The sequence below is a fragment of the Nannobrachium achirus genome (assembly GCF_963921795.1).
Source record: "Nannobrachium achirus genome assembly, chromosome: 19".
In the NCBI taxonomy this organism is placed as follows: Eukaryota; Metazoa; Chordata; class Actinopteri; order Myctophiformes; family Myctophidae; genus Nannobrachium; species Nannobrachium achirus.
The window spans coordinates 30,911,853-30,929,962 of record NC_137826.1 but is presented as its reverse complement, the minus strand read 5'-3'; the positions used below and the strand labels follow the sequence as shown (position 1 = coordinate 30,929,962).

At 41.1% G+C, this 18,110-nt stretch overlaps 1 protein-coding gene across 1 annotated transcript in view; it reads right to left on the bottom strand.

The window, feature by feature from the left end:
• Positions 1-18,110, bottom strand: part of gria3a (glutamate receptor, ionotropic, AMPA 3a) — a gene marked incomplete at both ends in the record, with an annotated part of 87,694 nt that overhangs the window by 45,723 nt on the left and 23,861 nt on the right. The window contains 1 exon segment of the mRNA XM_080748916.1: positions 2,752-2,939. Within this exon segment, the coding sequence (XP_080605042.1) occupies positions 2,752-2,939 (188 nt within the window).

Sequence of the window (18,110 nt, the reverse complement as noted above, 5' to 3'; positions counted from 1 at the left end):
ATGGGTTTGGTTTGGTTTGGTTTGGTTTGGTTAAGGTTAAGGATGTGGCAGGGACTATCATTGCTGCCCATATCTGTGATGGGATAAATAGTAACCCTGACCTCCAGTCCTACAACCACTTAAAGATTTGTGTAAAAAATGGTGCTCACTGTTGTCTGAGTGATCTCAGTTGTGATTGGGCTCTTTGTGAGAGCTCTTCCCTCAGGCTCGGAGGGTAGGCTATTTATAGTAGGATGATTGTTGTTGCTGTTATGGGACAGTGCGTCCTACTTACACTAGGAGTGGATGTAATGCTAAAGTAAGTGTTGATGTGACAGCTCACACACGGAAGGAACCGTCCTTGAGATATCCGAACACGTACTGCTACTCAAGGTGCTGGTCTGGCAGATGGTTGCTGTATAGCCACCAATCACACTTGGTCTACACTACAGTACATACTGTACAACAAGACATTGATTGCCACTGAATGCCATATCATTTTTCGTTTTTTTTAGATGTGACTCACAGTCAGATCAGGAGCAAATAGATACAGTAATACTAATAATTAATGAATAAGTTCAAGTTGTGGTAGCTGGTGTCTGTCTGTACTGTAACACACTTATGGACATGCCCGACATCAGCGTAAATTGGCACTTCATGTGCCCATTATACAGAGAAGATACACGTGGACGTCTGCTCTCAAACTATGCCCATAAATGGAGATCACTGATGGTCTATGGAACATTGTGGGCATCAGTGACGAGAAGAGAGAACAATAAACGTCTCCTCTCACTAGAGCTCTCGGCTGTCTCTCAGGGTTAGGGATTTATATGGCCACAAATCTGCAGTGAAGGTTCACAGTAAAACTCTTCAGCCAATAATAATGAGGGACGATACAATCATCTATAGCCTACTGTACTTACTGTATCAGCAAAGGAGAAAGGGTTCAAATTAATAAACACACACACACGCACGCACGCACGCACGCACGCACGCACGCACGCACGCACACACACACACACACACACACACACACACACACACACACACACACACACACACACACACACACACACACACACACACACAAATGGAAACATGCAGAGTTGCAGACACAGACATGCACGTATGCAGAGACATACAGTATGTAACATGTCTACAGATGTTTTGTGTCAGAAGTCTGTTTGAGACTGACTCAAAGGAAAGACGGCAGAAATCCTGCAATAGTTTAATTAAATATCAGAAAAAATATCGTATGAATTCGATTTTAACCACAATTTAACCATGTCCGTCACCATGGTAACTACAAACTGACAATGAATGTTGCTCTGAGACCAGTAAACAAACTGCTAATAGCCATGATTCAAAATAACATGTGACAGTACACCATTCATCTAAATGAGGCCACTGTGCACAGCACAAATTAACAAATACTTCTGAATCAACAACTACCGAGCAGAATGACAGCTGTTGAACACTTATGGACTGAATGGACTTTCATCCAGTGCAAATCTAAGTCTAGCCCCATATACTGTAGAACCTTACCCTCCGCTGCATACTGTTGTGCTCCGAGATGAGGTCCTACGGGCTGGGGTAGAACTGGGTAGAACGCCGGGGGTAGAACGCCTCCACGGTGAGGTAGAAAACACTTCCCGAAATTGGTTGGAAAATGGTTTAAATTGCATATTTAGTCTACTCTCATTAAATTCGGAAAAGCCCCCGGCGGCAGGTGCCAGTACTGCATCCTTTCCCACTGTAGCAGAACAAGAAGCAGTACTGGCAACTGCCGCAGTGGGAGCTCCGGTTGAATGAGAAAACATTACAAAACTAGCGATTTAAGCGGTTGTTTCGTAGTGCATGTTTTATGTACCGTGGGATGGAAAACCATAGTCTGGGAGCATGGAACTACCTTTACTTTTTGGATGCAATTTCGGGAAAAGTGTTTTCTACCTCACCGTGGAGGCGTTCTACCCCAGCCCGGGGATAACGCGCTAGGACCTCATCTTGGAGCACAACAGTATGCAGCGGAGGGTGAGGTTCTATATGGGGCTAATCTAAGTCCAGGTAACCTCAAACAATGTTAACAACAAAAACAACAAACAAGCCTTAATTACACTTCCAGTTTTAGGTCTAATTCCTTAATGATGCAAACATGCTTGGAGGTAGTAGAAATGAAATGTTGAGCAGTGGGAGACAATAGAACGCCTTACTTTAAAAGGATATAATTGGACATAATGGTGAATATGGAACAGCAGGTGCATAGAGCCTTTTTTAATCAGAATAAATCATGGAGTGCCCCAGGCTAGATAAAGACACTCGCAGAGAGTAGAAGGAAGGCATTGGAGCACACACACACACACACACACACACACACACACAAACACACACACACACACACACACACACACACACACACACACACACACACACACACACACACACACACACACACACACACACACAGTATATTAGTGAGCGGTGCCTTAGCCTATACCATACCATAGTACACAGTATGAATTCAAACACTTCAAGGATGCTCAACAGCGCCACTTGAACATTGGTCACCCCAGCGGTATTGCAGCTGTTGAGGCCGTACTGATACGGACAAACGGACAGACAGCGGATTCGGCTGGCACCGCTCAAAAATACAGCTCCTTACACAAGAAGGGAGGAAGCCATTGTTTTTTCATGGTGTGCACCACTCTATAGCACTGATGGTGTATTGTACAGCCATCACTTTCACTGTTTCAGAGTGTTTTAGACTGTAGATACCTGTTCCAGAATAGCATTGATCCTGTCCACCTCACAGTCGATGAGGAAGCGCTTCTCCTGCCGGCGATCCATCTCTTCAATGATGCGTCTGAACTCTGTGGGGTCCCTAATGTTCCCCACCGAGCGCGCCGTCACCTGCCAGTTATTAGCCACAGCTGACTCCATGATGGCCTGGAGGATTGAGAAACCTGAGGAGGAGGACAAGGAGTGTTCAGTCACATATCGCACCATGGGGGCAGTTTGTAGCCACGTCATAAAGAAAAGCTCAGAGGATTATAGGTGTTTCTAACACCATGTTCAGTTTTTTTAGCCGTGGTAACCACTCCTTGGTCTGGCTTTGTGTGTCCCTATGTCCGTAGCACGAGACTTACTGTACATCACACGAGACTAACATCATAGATAGAGAGTACATAGAGACCGACATCACCACAGCTGATGTCACGGACAGAACGGCCCATACAAGAAGATTTGTGTTTGATACCATGCGATTTTTCAACGCTGAAAGAATATATGTGAAGGGGCGCCCGCTGGCCTACTTACTGGTCTAGGCGCATACCACATAGGCATTGCCACGTAGGCATTGACAACTGACGGCGTCGCCGGTTCAATTACCGAAGTGGCATTTCTTCCATTGCCTAGTGGCAACGTGCGTGCACAATTTCACCAGGATTGCACGCTGTGTTCATGATTTGAGGCATTTTGTTAAAAACGGAGCAATCCTGCAAAATTTTGGAAGCCAATTTTAGCCAATCAGGAAGAAATATGAAAAATCGGACAGATACTGTCTACCAATTTGCATGATTTGTGGACAAAATCTGTAGGAGTAGTGTACAGAAATGTGTTTTGCAAACATCGGCCTCATGGTGGCGCTAGAACAGGGCCATGTGAGAAATGTGGGGCAGAGGTTCTGAATTGGCATCCAGGGAGTGTGTGTGTGCACTGTGCAGAGTTTTGCCGCGACCGGGCCAACGGTACCGAAGATTAGCTGGTAACAAGACGGACGGACGGACAGACGGACGGGGGTGAGAACATACTCTCCTGGCAGAGAGAAAAATCTGCAATAAAGATTGAGGAATGGTCTACTAGCTTTTTGGGTTATCAGTTTTAATACATTTAGACATGCTTGGATCATTTATCTCATCTGTACAGTCTGGCTAAGGCTGTGGCCTGCGGGCTGCTGTCTGCTTTTGGATAATTGTCTTGACATTGTGTTGGAGACGGTTGTGTTGAGTGACATGAAACAAAATGTAAACAAGGAAATGCTATTATTAAAAACAAGGAAAATGTCTGAGTCTCAAAATTATGGATGGCTTACTCAGTCAGCATCCATTACTTTCAATACTTCAGTCAATGTGGTATTTCAATATATTATAACTAGAAAAGTGCACTCTTCGGAGTGCAGATCTGTGGAAGTGAAAGTGCTTTTGGAGGTGAATTTACAGTCAAACACAAGTTGTGTTAAAAGTAAATTTACTTGACTTTCACATTCTCTTTTTACTGTGTCTTTGGAGCACTTTGCTCATCTGAATTATGCCCTTTAAATATGAGCAAGAATACCAAAATACTTTTGTGGTTCTTCTTAAAATGTTAAAATTCCATGCCAAAAAAAACATCCATGAAATGAAGCTTAATGCCTCAATGTCCACTTAGTTTAATACAGTAATTTTGTTCAAATTCCATGGTCATGGTGGCAGTGACGGCTTCGTAGAAATAATCCACCAATCCCTTGGAGCTGGAGAGAGCAATTCAATTTCAAATGATTTAATTTAAACTTTTAATGTTGTGGCTTTCTCACCGTGTGAATAATGAATTAAACTGATTCATCCATTCTCAGCTGTGGAGAATATTTGACTTCCCTACAATGTCTGGGTCAAACATACAGGATTTTAACAGCGGCAGAATGTGGCAGAATTTGGAAATGTCTTTTTCTGAGATCAATAAACAGTTTATGTTGAACTCCTGAGACCATAACTACTACATCATCATAATTACATCAACTCTGGCTTAATTTATTTATAATTTCTTCATCATAATTCCTCACTCTCTAAAAATGGACTGGACCTTTGATCAATATGAATTCTGAGAATATTTGAAACTGATGTTTTTTTTTTCATTTATAATGTTTGCGATTGTAGCAGAATGGGCGTTCGTTCCCACAGTCCACTCTCCGCCCACTCAGCAGTGAGTTGATTGCCAGCCACCAGTATATAGGCCACACAACTCCTCTCACAGTCAGCCGTCTGTCTCTGCTCACCTAGTGCCACGCAGCACACTTGTTGTGGGTGCTCTGCAACCACTAAACGTTGTCTTCTAAACGCTGGCCGTTGGGCTTATCGCGGTGCTCCTGTCTTGTTCAATCCAGGTATGTCTCTCTGTCTTGCTGCTTAAACAATCGCCAGTATATGCTGCATAGTGAACTTGAACTTGACCATGACCGTTTGTTGTCTCTTAGCTTTGATGCTACCAGTGATAAGATTGCGGATTAACTAAAAATGATGAATATGAGTACTGACGCTGAATATTACATTGAAGTATTATTAGCTAGTAGCTACAGTATGTGAAAATCTGTTTCAGTACAGCAAACCTGTTGCGAATGGAAATACATTATTTTCAAGTAGTATTTTAGAGAAGCCATGTGATACCGAGTTACTAATCTTGTCATTGATCTAATGTACTTTGTGACAAAGTAGTGTAGAGTAAAATGTGTTCCTTTGAGTTGTATATCACTGTAAGAGGCTGCAGAGTATCCTAAACATATTCTTTTATATAGCGGTCATGAGGCTTGAGCACTCAAAACTTTAATGTCATATGAGTTTCATTACTCCTTATATTAACTAAAACACACCGGGTGCCCAGGATTTTAATCGCCAGTTGCCATGGAAACCCTCCATTTTAGCTTGTTTTGAAGGGCTGGCAAAAAGGTAATCAGAGTAAATGTAATTCGAGTATGTCCTGTTTATTTTCACGATAGTATTTTCTTTCACTCAGGACAGAATTTTGACAATCGCGGGCCTCATTGCTTTTGTAACGGCCGGTAGAGAAGGTCGCGTTTTAAACATGAAGGTAATTTAAAAGCCTGATTAGGAGAAAAATGCACTTTTGTGCAGCAGCGTAACACTACTGTGGATGAGGGAGACAGGACTTCCCGGTCACGTGATCTCGCACTGCATTTCGGGAAATTGAGTGTTTTTCTTCACCGCGGTAGCCTTGTACAGTATAGCTACAGATTAATATAGTTTACTGTGGGCACTGGGAGACATGAAAGAGTTTGATGCGTTGGCAAGTCATGGACATCCAATGAGTTAATTAAACTAATAATAAATAAGGAGTGCAAACTGCAAACTGCGCAGACATCATCCCTCACATAGGATGTAGGCTCCGCAGACATCAACCTTCGTGTCACCCCACATGCTGTCTGCAGACATTAGTCAAACAAAATATGGCTTTTAAAACAATAGTGCATCTCTGTATACTTCTCCAGATGGACTATATTCCCTTTGTGGGTGGGGTTTCCCCGCCCCCCTGAGCATAAGAACGAAATGGTCACCATGTAAATATGCGAAATAAGCCCCTCAAAAACCAGACGTAACTGGGAGAGAATAGAGATGAGCATGTCTGCATGTTTAATACTCAGAAAGGTTACATTAATAACAGGCTATGTATGTTGAATAGTCCCTCTAAAGACTCAATAATATGAGTCTTGTGTTGTCTGGCTGAAGAGTATAGGGCTGATTCCATCATTGGCCAGCATCTTCAAGTCACACAGACACACACATTCATCAGATATCATGAGATGATATCGTGATCAGAATATTGTACAGACAAGTCTGGTAGCACAAAGGAAATTGAAGTAGGAAAAAACAGATGTATCTGCTCTCTTTTCATATTCTGAGACATGATGTTGTATAGTGTAAACTGAAATGAACCCTAAGCAGCATGCTTCAGATTGACACTTTTATACAAGCTTGTAAGAGTTAAATGTGGGTGCACAATAATAATAATACAATATAATAGTATATAATAACTATAATTTGAATAGCAAAATATGATAAACAAACATTCTAGTATGTCATCCAAAGTCAGAAGGTTAGTGCTGTATAGCGCAATACTGTGTAATGTGTTACCATTCTGTGGGAAAACTACCAAATCAGTGACCTATGGTTCAAGAGTTTTAGTTGACTCAGTAAACAGATGGTGCCTTGTAAAGAAGCCGACAGGTCAACCATCCATAGCATTTTATAAAGCTGATTATAATATACAGGACAAGCCTGAAAATCTAAACTCGTTCAAAAACTGGAGCATTTTGTTACTTGGCAGTGTAGAGAATGGCATTTTTTGCAGAAGGAATTAATTAATTAATTCTCAGTGGAAGTCATTAAGGCCATGATGAGTCAGTCCTTCACTCATGTGATTCAACATGCAATACCTCTCATTGTGAATTATCTTTTTTTCTTTTAGTTTTTTTTGCAAGAACAAGGATGATTAGCCTGAAAGACAGTGACTTGTGATAGATATCTACTGTAGCCTATGTCATTTAACATCACTAATGTGCAATCATCAAGTATCATCAAGTAATCATTACTATGAATTACAATAGAAAGGTCCAATGTGCTTTTGAAACCGTACAATAGGTTTAATATGATGGATTTAGCGATTTCTTTGAATTATGGTATGATGACTCAGCGGTCCTACACATTGAATCATAAAATGTCTCAGTCCAACAAATACGGTATTTTTAAGATATACTGTATTTGGGAACCTTTAACACACTCTCTCTCCCTCTCGCACAATATATCCATGGCCATGAAAGTAAGTGAGGAAATGGCAAGCATACAACTGCTTTATTACCACAGACCACCGCCTATTACATTGATGTACTGACAATTCAGAAAATGTGGTTGTTTTGGAATTGTATCCTTAAACCATAGCACTAATACTGCTACTGCCATCATCCATCCACCCTAAAAAATACAGGCACTTACATTTTAGATAAAAAAGTGTTATCCCAAACTTTTTAGCCCATGACCCAAAAGAGAAATTAGCCATTCGCCCGTGAGTGAAAATAGCAAGCTAGCAATATCTACAAACTCTGTTGTGAGCTTGTAGATAGACTATTTTCACTACTTCTCAGACATTTGTTTTCTAATTTATGGAATTTCTTTTATTTGTCTTTTATATATCAATGAAATTACTTCGAAAAATCTTCATGAAAATCTTAGCTTTTTGGGGAAGGTTTTTTGAAAATGTTTTGAAATAATAATAACAATTGAAACAACATGTAGGAAACAAAAATTAAGGGACCCATAAAAATGTGTCCGCGACCCACAAATGGGTCCTGAGTCTGACCCAGCGCATGGGAACCAGTGATCTAAGTGACATCCCAGCACCCTATAAAAGCATAATGGTGTCATTCACATTACAAACAGTATCATTCTTTCATACGTAGACCTTTTCTTTTTTTGGAATGACATACTTTTTTAGAAAGCTCAGCTCAGCTCATACTTTGTGTTTCTTTATGTCCTTACAGAGGAGATTGTGTGCACATCTTGTACCTGTATTTAGGCCAGGGGCTGGACATCAAGGCAAATATCAAGGAGAAGAATGTAAAAACATCCGCAGTGGTTTAAAGCTAGCCGCAAATTCAACAATAGATTTCTTTTTTTAATTTGATGAATCTAGGGTTGCAATACCTCCCATAGGGATGCAATGCATTTTTTTTGCTATCTGATTGTATTAAACAACGTCAAACTCACCAATATTGCGGCTCTATGGAAAGCTATGTTATGCTCTTTCTATCAGCAAAGTGTTTGTTTCAGAAATATCCACCATAGACAAGTTACTTTCTGTCAAGAAATTCAGTTCAGGTGATTATTTTTTCTAAGTATTGGAGTTTGGAAGCGCTCGTGGGAAGTCACTCAATGGTCCTGCTGTCACCACCTGGTTCTAAATGTCACATACGGTGATGCAGGAGGCAGGACGTTGCGTTACGTTGCCGAAGGGGGCCAATTGGAAAGGAGAGAAAAGTTCACTGGCATAAAAAATACAAACATATACATACATACTAGGGGTGGATATTGGTAAGAATCTTGCGATGCAATACGTATCACGATGCTTGGGTCACGATGCAATGTATCACAATATATTGCGAATCTTTGCGATACGATAGTATTGCGATAATATTGCAAAATATTGCGGAATTCATAAGAATTAAAAAAATTGTAGAGCTTAAAATACATTATTATTATTTTCAAGGTAAAAAACACACACCATGTCACTCTCTTTCAATTATATTCAATAACATTTCTGCTTACTTGGTTAATAGCATATTTCTTTAAAAGCAGAATCAATAATAGGCCTATTTAATTTAGGCAAATTTATTTGGAGAAGAAAAGAGAGTCAAGAAATATGTTAGTGGCTGCCAAAGATGTTTTATATACCTGTTAGCTTGTTTCTCTCGCAAAAAAGGCAACACGTTTCCTCAGTTTGCTTGTTTCTCTCACAAGAAAGGCAACCCTGTCCCTTCCACAGTCAGGCTAATGCTAAGCTAGCTCCGGTGGAACTGGTCGTTTTAAAGGGAACTAAAAATGCTATCCTGGACAACAAGTGCCAGGTTCAACAAGTGTTGTCCATATCTACTACTCCCATGGACTTTACTACTCCCATGGACTTTATTTGGAATTATCGTTTGTTGTTATTGTTCAACGTGAGACGTGAGTCACGCACGCATGCATGCACACGCACACGCACACGCACACACACACACACACACACACACACACACACACACACACACACACACACACACACACGCTCCTCCCTCCACTGATTCCACTCTCTCTCTCTCTCTCTCTCTCTCTCTCACGGGAAAGTCCTGTTCTGGCGAAGCCCGAACTGGCGAAGTGGGGATTTGTCTCCTACCGTAGCGATCTGGCGAATCGATTGTCCACGACACTGCAAGCGGCGCGAAGGCCAGCGGACCTTGGTCCTGCTCTTCGCCCCCGAGCGCCGCAGGCGCGAGTGGCCGCGAAGAGCGGGCCAGGGCCGCGCGGCCGGCGGAGCGCCGCGCGAGTTACGAAGCCGTGGTGAATGCAATCGTTATATTTATGCCCAGGCCGTAAGGCCTGGGCAAGCGCACGATAAACGCCCTGTCCAGAAGACGTTCGCCAGATCGCTACGGTATCGGACATTTCCCCACTTCGCCAGTTCGGGCTTCGCCTAAAAGGTACGTGCCCCTCTCTCACACACACACAGAGCGAGGATTAGAGCCACAAACCATTGATTACCGCATGTTATGTTCTTTTTTTTCTCCAAAAGTATCGTGATAGGACGGCCTGAATGATCGATACAGTATCGCCAAATACATGATCACGATGTATTGCCATATCGATAATATCGCACACCCCTAATACATACATTACATTTCAATTCAAATTAGATTCATAAGATTATTGTGCCAATGTAACTACTTTCAACATGGTGTTCCTATTTTGGTCATTTCCAAAAATGTTCAAATATTTTCAAAGAGCTACAAGCTAACAATGTTCGAAAAACAAGGTCTAAGCCTTCATTTTACTTATTGTGTTCACAGGTGACTGCAGCCTAGCTTGCTTTGTTTTCCCTGTGTCTTGGGCAGTAGCTCAAGTGAATGCTGAGCACTGACCATTCACATGGCAGCCATTTTTCTCTTACACGGTGACGCTCTGTGAATATGGTCAATGGTGTGCAGTGCACTGCAGTCTTAACTGTAACTCAGTTGCTCCTCCCCCTCCCTGAAGATGGTGGCCTCTTTAAAACACTCCTGCAGGCATCTGACCCACAGCATGTTGCTGTGATAGGTCGCCTGAAGCTCGGTGTACCACCAGGGGGAATTTGGACAGGACAAGACTGAACCTATTTTAGAAGAAGCCCTAAAACTCTTGAAGCCCAAAAAGCAGTTCTGCAGAGGGGCAGAACATCAATAGTGGTGACATAGAAAGCTATGTGTGAGGCAAGCGCATGCTAAATAAAGCTATTCAGGCTGAGAAATGGCAGTGCGGCGACAAATTTAAGGACAATTCTTCCATCAACAACTCCCAGTCGCAATGCGGCATGCGACTACCTTTTCCACGTCAGCTCCCTTTAACTCCTGATTTTAAATGCCAAGAAACATTTCATACATTTGCACTCCTCCAGTCTTCTCTCTAGCTGCCACTTAACAGCCCATTTTGAAGACACACCGCATACTTGTACAGTTATTCATATTTTATCATGCTAACTTTCAGAGATAAATGTTTCCACGTTGCCTTCTTGGAGACAGATGGAGGTCACAGAGGAAACATAAAATGTGGTGTAATAACATAAAATTATGAATACTGTATGTGTACTGCTGAGGCGAGCATCTCTAGTTATTCACACATCACTAGATATTTTACTCTGACCAGCTGTAAAGAGAATGGAGCTGGTTGGCTCTCAAGTCAGTGCATTGGCTATATATTCTCATTTTTCCCCTAGCTGTTAAAGCTACAATCTGTAGGTTTGATGTCTCACCCACTGGAGAGAGATTATTGCAATGATGTCCAATCCATGCTACAGTAAAGATGGTGGTGCATCTGGTGTTCAAAACCTTTGACATAGTCAGGGGCAACATTTCTCGATTAAAGACTACAGAGACCACATCCAACCACTAGAGATGTGCTACTTAACATACCATACAGATAGGTTAAAACATATACATATTTATTTATTTAAATTAAAACACGTCTGGGATTTCTTTAAACAAAAATAAATATGGCCTTGCCTCTTGAGCAAACTGTGCAGCATGCATTCCATCAATCCTTTTCATAATGTGCAGAACGTGTACTGTTCTAATGGCCTAGCTTGACCCTCAAAGGAAGTGTTCTAAAATAGACGAGAGGCATCTGAGAGACATTTGGGCCATGGTATGAACAGAGCAGTGCTTAATCAAGCAGAGAAGCTTTCTGTAAGTCACCTGATTCCACATTAAGTTGCAGAAGATATGGCAAACTGAGCCCTTAGCGGAAGTAAAATGATAATAACCATTGCTCCAAAAGTCATAAAGCTTGTAACATTCGGTGCCTCTCACAGTGCTTGGCCCTGTGTGCTATTTATTGCGTTCTGGTGAAGGAGTGAGGCACAAAGGCTTTGCTGACTCCACCATTCTTTCCCCCAGACTACGCCTCCATGCTGTTTTCAATTCTATTGAACTTTGTGGTTTTTCTTCTGTGAGGAGCTGACACCAGAACGCACAGCAACAGAGAGGAGAAACCTTCACTTTGTCCTCTACCCTGGCTTACTGTATGTGAAATCATGACAGAAAATGACTATGATCACATGGTGGAGGAAGGTAATTTTGTCAGAAAACATACATTATGTAACATACATATGTACGTATTATTGTCTAGAACAGTGGAGAGACATGGAAAAGAAGATCAGTATTAATGCAATATTAACTAGAAAGATGCAATTCTGGGAAATTGCAAGTGTGGTTGCGGTGACGCGAATCACGAGGAAATTAATTCTGTCTTATTATTTATATTAGATATTGCGATGTCAAGTCAATTGAAACATGACCAAAAGCTTCACTTTTCTGTTGCGCAGCCACCCAACCAGGATAACATTACTCAGAAGGTTTACAAAACGCAGGTTCACTTTGCTGGGAAAAAAAGATTCTCTGACCGAATACAGCGTGTTGCCTATAGCAACCACACTAATAAGAGTAAATGACATTGCAATTAATATTGCAGTTGGTGTGCTGCAATATTAATCCCTGTTTTTACAGGGAAAAACAAAGGTGATGATCATGGACTAATGGAGGCTGCAGGGAGCACCCACACATCATGGAACACGTGGGCTGGTCACATCGTGTGGGCAGTCTGGGCACTGTTGTCAGAGTGGCAAGACAACGGCTCCTCTTCGTCTACAGACTGAAGAGGTTTGGCTTGGACACCACCGTACTCTTCAACTTCTATAGGTGCACGAGAAAGTACCCTCACTGCATGGCAAAGAAGATTCTCAAAACTCCAAGGCCCTACAGCTGTGGTTTTCAACCAGTGGTCCGGGGACCACCAGTGGTCTTTGTAGGGATTCCATGTGGTCCCTGTACACCCAGCTAAATGATGGAGAATTGGAAACCAAATGGACCCTTATAGATCTTACTCTAACTACTATTGGTAACATGAAACCAACGGGTACAGATTTGGTTTCATTTTATGCTCTTCAAGAGTTATATTTTGTTAAGCACCTGCATTACTTAATTTATAAGAAGTCTACACAATTAGAGAATGTAGAAGATTTGTTGTTTTGATCAACTATTGCGTGTTATCTCTCCAAGTCCTAACACATCAATACAGCATGGAATTGTGCACAAAATCTTATCCAACGATAACAAGATATTACAAGTTTTAGGTTTGAGAAGCTAAATCTCATCAAATGGTGGTAGAATAAATAGTGGACCTTGATATGAAAAGGGTTGAAAACCAGTGTTCTACAGTGGATGTTTAAAACAGCACATCACCAGAACTGAGGTGCCAGTCACGCACAACCTCTACAACCAGAGGAGCAGGGTAAAGGCCCAGAGGATCAACAAGGATCCCAGACACCTCAGCACTGCTGGGGTGTCTGCTACCATCTGGCAAACGGTACAGGAGCATTGGGTCTCAATCCAGCCGGCTCAGCAACGTGTCCATCCCCAGGCCCTGAAATGTCTGAACTCAAAAAGTAAGCTGGAACAGGATTACAGTGCAGATTCCACTCACATTTTCAAGTGCCATTTCAGATTTCTGTTATTATTTTTCAATCCTACACTGCACTTTAGAATGTTAATTTTACTGCCATCGGTTCACTTTACTGCCACGATGGCAGGCACTTAAGATGACTGTGCTAGATATGCGTAAATAGTAGAACACACACACACACACACACACACACACACGCACACGCACACGCACGCACACACACACACACACACACACACACAGACACACACACACACACACACACACACACACACACACAAACAATCACATTTACGCAGAAAGATCACATTTACGCAGAAAATAAAAACTTCAAGAAAAGTGTCCATCCCAGCATAAATAAAAGAGTGAAAATATGAAAAATATGATGAGGAAACAGACACAATGAGAGAGAGAGAGAGAGAGAGAGAGAGAGAGAGAGAGAGAGAGAGAGAGAGTAAGGGGTTGATAAAGGAACTATCCATTGTACTACACTCGTATAGTGGTTTCTGCTTCACATGAACTATCCAACAGTGGTGTAATGTAATCAAGTACATTTAATTAAGTACTATGTTTAGGTATTTGTACTTTACTTGAGTATTTCCAATACTTTTACTTCTACTCCACTACATCTTGGATTCAAATATTGTACTTTTACATTATTATATATAATATTGTTATTACAACACATACATTAACAACTTCAGCCCTATATAAAGTTTGGCTATTTGAAAATAGCTGAGCTCACAATGCGTCGCAGCTGCTATTTTCAAACGTTTGAAGATTTGAAATGGAACATTCTGCATAACGAGTACTTTTACTTTTGGTACTTTAAGGTATTTTGAATTCCGCACTTTTACTTGAAACTGATTATTTCTACATTGCAAAATTGATGCTTTTACTCTAGAGAAAGAAATGTGAGTACTTAGTTTTTCTACCACGGCAATCCAAGGTACTTTTTGCTGCACATGAACTGTCCAAGGTTACTACAATAGTGGTTTCTGCTACACAGTAAAAATCCTGTTTTATTTTTGTACAAATATAACTAATGGACCCATTTGGTTACATTTGTATTTTGTACAGTATACCTCTCTGACATTTGGGTCCGAGTTATACATTGGTAAATTAAACAGCTGCACACTGTATGGCAGCTGTCCAAGGCCATTCCAACAGTTACTTTACAAAGAACATCTGAATGAACTGAATGCTAGCTGTGCATTGCCATGTGGAAGAATACATGGAATGAATCCAAGACGCCTGGTCCAATGCAATGGTGACATCATTCAGTTGAGGACTCGCCGAAATGAAAAATTGTGTGACGAGATAAAAAGTGCCTCAGAGAAAATGTGGATTCTTTATTACTTGATAGCCGACCAGTTTTGTTGAGTCTGTTAGCAGATGGTCCTCAATATCTGTGTGTTCTACGACCGGCTGAATTTATAATTCACCAGCAATACAATTCTTTCAGCCTGAGGGGTAAAATTCAATGTCGTATTATACTGTATCTTGGTATTACCGTATACCACTCGGTTTGTTGCAAATCGCTTCCAATTTCCACTCAAAACTCTAAAAGCCTATTTGCACTTTATTATCAATAATTCATATATTCAAGGGTTGAACCTGTGTTCAGGTACAACAGCAGGAAAAGGTCCAATGCTACTACTGTATGTGATGTAGGAAGTCAGAAGTTCATGTTTTCGCAACACACTGCCCTGCATGTGTGGCGTACATGGATAAATGGGCTCCATTTGGCGGTGGCAGAGTGGAGTAGGCTATACAAAACAGTGGAGGTTTGGTTGAAGGGAGCTTGCAGATGCAATTAGGGAGAGGTAATGCCTCACTTTGCTGTCTTCAACAATTACTGTAAGTCATCCTTCAGTACCTGCACTGTCTTTTCCAAAAACAACACAGTTAGGGCTGCAAATCAAGAAGTAGACACATCATTGTGGATAGCTGCAGGTTGCTGTTCTTGAAATTAGTTTGAATTGTATCCTACTATTTATTTTTTATTTTTCAAAGTTTTATCCCATGAATTTGTAACACATTTTTCACCCAGTGCCAATTGCCTAAGCTGCAATCCTGGGTGCTGCTCTCCCTCTGACAACCTGGGGAGAGCCCCGAACTGAGCTCATGCTTCCTTCAGTGCATGAGGAGTGAGCAGGCCGCTTCTTATCACCTAACAGGTGGAGCTTCCCCGGTAGGATGTAGCACGTGGAAGGAACACGTTATTCCAGGGGGCCTGGGGGAGGCATTGTAGAGACCAGGATTACTGCATGTTTTTGTGAGGGTATCTACCCTAGGAGACACGGGGAGAACATGTAAACTCCACACAGAAAGGCCCTTTCGCACCACCTAGGGTGTGGGCGCTGATGACGTGGAGTAGAGAACACGCTCCCAGAGCTCACAGCATCGAACCCAGGACCTTCTAGCTGTGATGCGACAGCGCTACCGACTGCACCACCGTGCCCCCTGAATTGTATCCTACTCGTAAGACTAGCGACGTCAGGTCGCATAATGTTGTCTGCAAAAAGCGACCGCATGGTGGCGCTAGAAGAGGAGCAGGTGAGAAATCAGGGGCGGAGGTTGTGGTTTGCCAGCCAAGGAGTGTGTGTGCAAAGTTTGGCATGGATAGGGGCAACGGTGGCAGAGATAAGAGCAGGGGCAAAAGTGTGACGTGATGTGATGGACAGACACTGGGTTAACCAATTGATTTGAACTTGCACGCTGGCATTGCCTGTTGCCATAGGCATTTTTTTTAAACTGTTTTACTTTCCCGATATTTAAGCTATTTATTTAACTCTAGTTACAGTCACGTAACCATAGCCCGGACAGACGGTGGGTGGAGGAGGGGGGGGGCAGTTAGGGCTTAAGTGTCAGGGACACTTCAACACATAGCCCGGGGCCGGGAGGCTACCCACTGAGCTACGGCTGTCCCATCCCCACTTTAACCATAGTAGTAGTAGTAGAGTTTATTTGGTCATTTAAAAATAGAATACATAGATTTCATTTTCACATGAATTTTTCATTATTTTTTAACCAAAAAGGTATAGGCTGAAGCCCATTGGCTTATTTTGCCTAACCTTGTCACGATCACTCAGATAACCGCAGTAAACTCTTAAGGAAAACAAAAGAAACAAGCAAAAACTAAAACAAACAAAAAACAAAGCTCTGAACATTTCTTACAAAAAATAAATAAGTAATAATGTATACTTATGTATATACATATATACACATACATTATATACAACCACAAAACACCAATATATGATAATATATTATCATCCATTCTTTAGTGTTATTATATATTTCTGTAATAGAAAAGATAATCATGATAGCTCTCTATACTTTATTATAGTCTTGTATTTAAACATTTTTTTGAACCCGTATATCGTACTGCACATCCTTAGTTCCTTTTCACAGTCCTGCCACAAACTTACCCCTTTGACAGATATACAATATTTTTTAGTATTGGTTCTTGCCCATTTCGTTTCGAACATGCCTTTGTTTCTAAGTTCATATTTGGTTTCTTTGATCTCAAACAGCCCCTGAAGACAAGATGGAAGGAGATTATTGTGAGCTTTGTACAAAATAAGTAAGGTTTGAAGATTGACTATATCCCAGAATTTTAGAGTGTGTAAATCTATAAATAAAGCGTTGGTCGGCTCACAGTACTCTGCTCTCTTAATTATTCTTATGACTCTTTTCTGTAACATAAAAATCGGCTCAACATTGGTTTTGTAATTGTTTCCCCATACCTCCACACAGTATGTCAAATATGGAACTATAAGGGAACAGTACAGTAAGTATAAAGAGTTTTGGTTCAATATTTATTTTGATCTATATATTATAGCAATAATCTTAGACATTTTTCTTTTAACTAGATTTATGTGAGATTTCCAGCTTAATTTATGATCAATTAGCACTCCAAGAAATTTGTATTCAAATACTCTTTCAATAGGTACACTATTTATCCTCAAAGTGATTTCATTATCTACTTTTAGGTTTCCAAATATTATAAGTTTAGTTTTGTTTAGATTCAAGGATAATTTGTTAATATCAAACCATGCCTTTAGTATATTAAGTTCTCTTTCCATAGTCTTCATGAGCTCCTCCAGATTTTTTCCATGGCAAAATAAATTTGTATCATCTGCGAACAGTACATAATTTAACAGGTTTGACACATTACAGATATCGTTTATGTATAAGATGAAATGTTTTGGGCCCAAAACAGATCCTTGAGGAACTCCACACTGTACCTTTTGCATATTAGATTTGGCATTGTTAATTTGTACATATTGGTGTCTGTCTTCAAGGTAAGTTTTTAGCCAGGACTGTGCTACCCCTCTAAAACCATAATGTTCCAGTTTCGTCAGTAACTGTTCATGGTGGATCGTGTCAAAGGCCTTCTTAAGATCTATAAACACTCCAACTGTAAACTCCTTGTTATCAATCGCGGTGGCAATCTGTTCCGTTAAGCTCATCACTGCCATTGAGGTGGACCGATTTGCCCTGAAGCCATACTGTTGGTCACATAAGATGTTATGTTTATCAATGAAATGATCAAGTCGGGACACAAATAGTTTTTCTAATATTTTTGAGAACTGCGGAAGCAGGGAAATGGGTCTATAA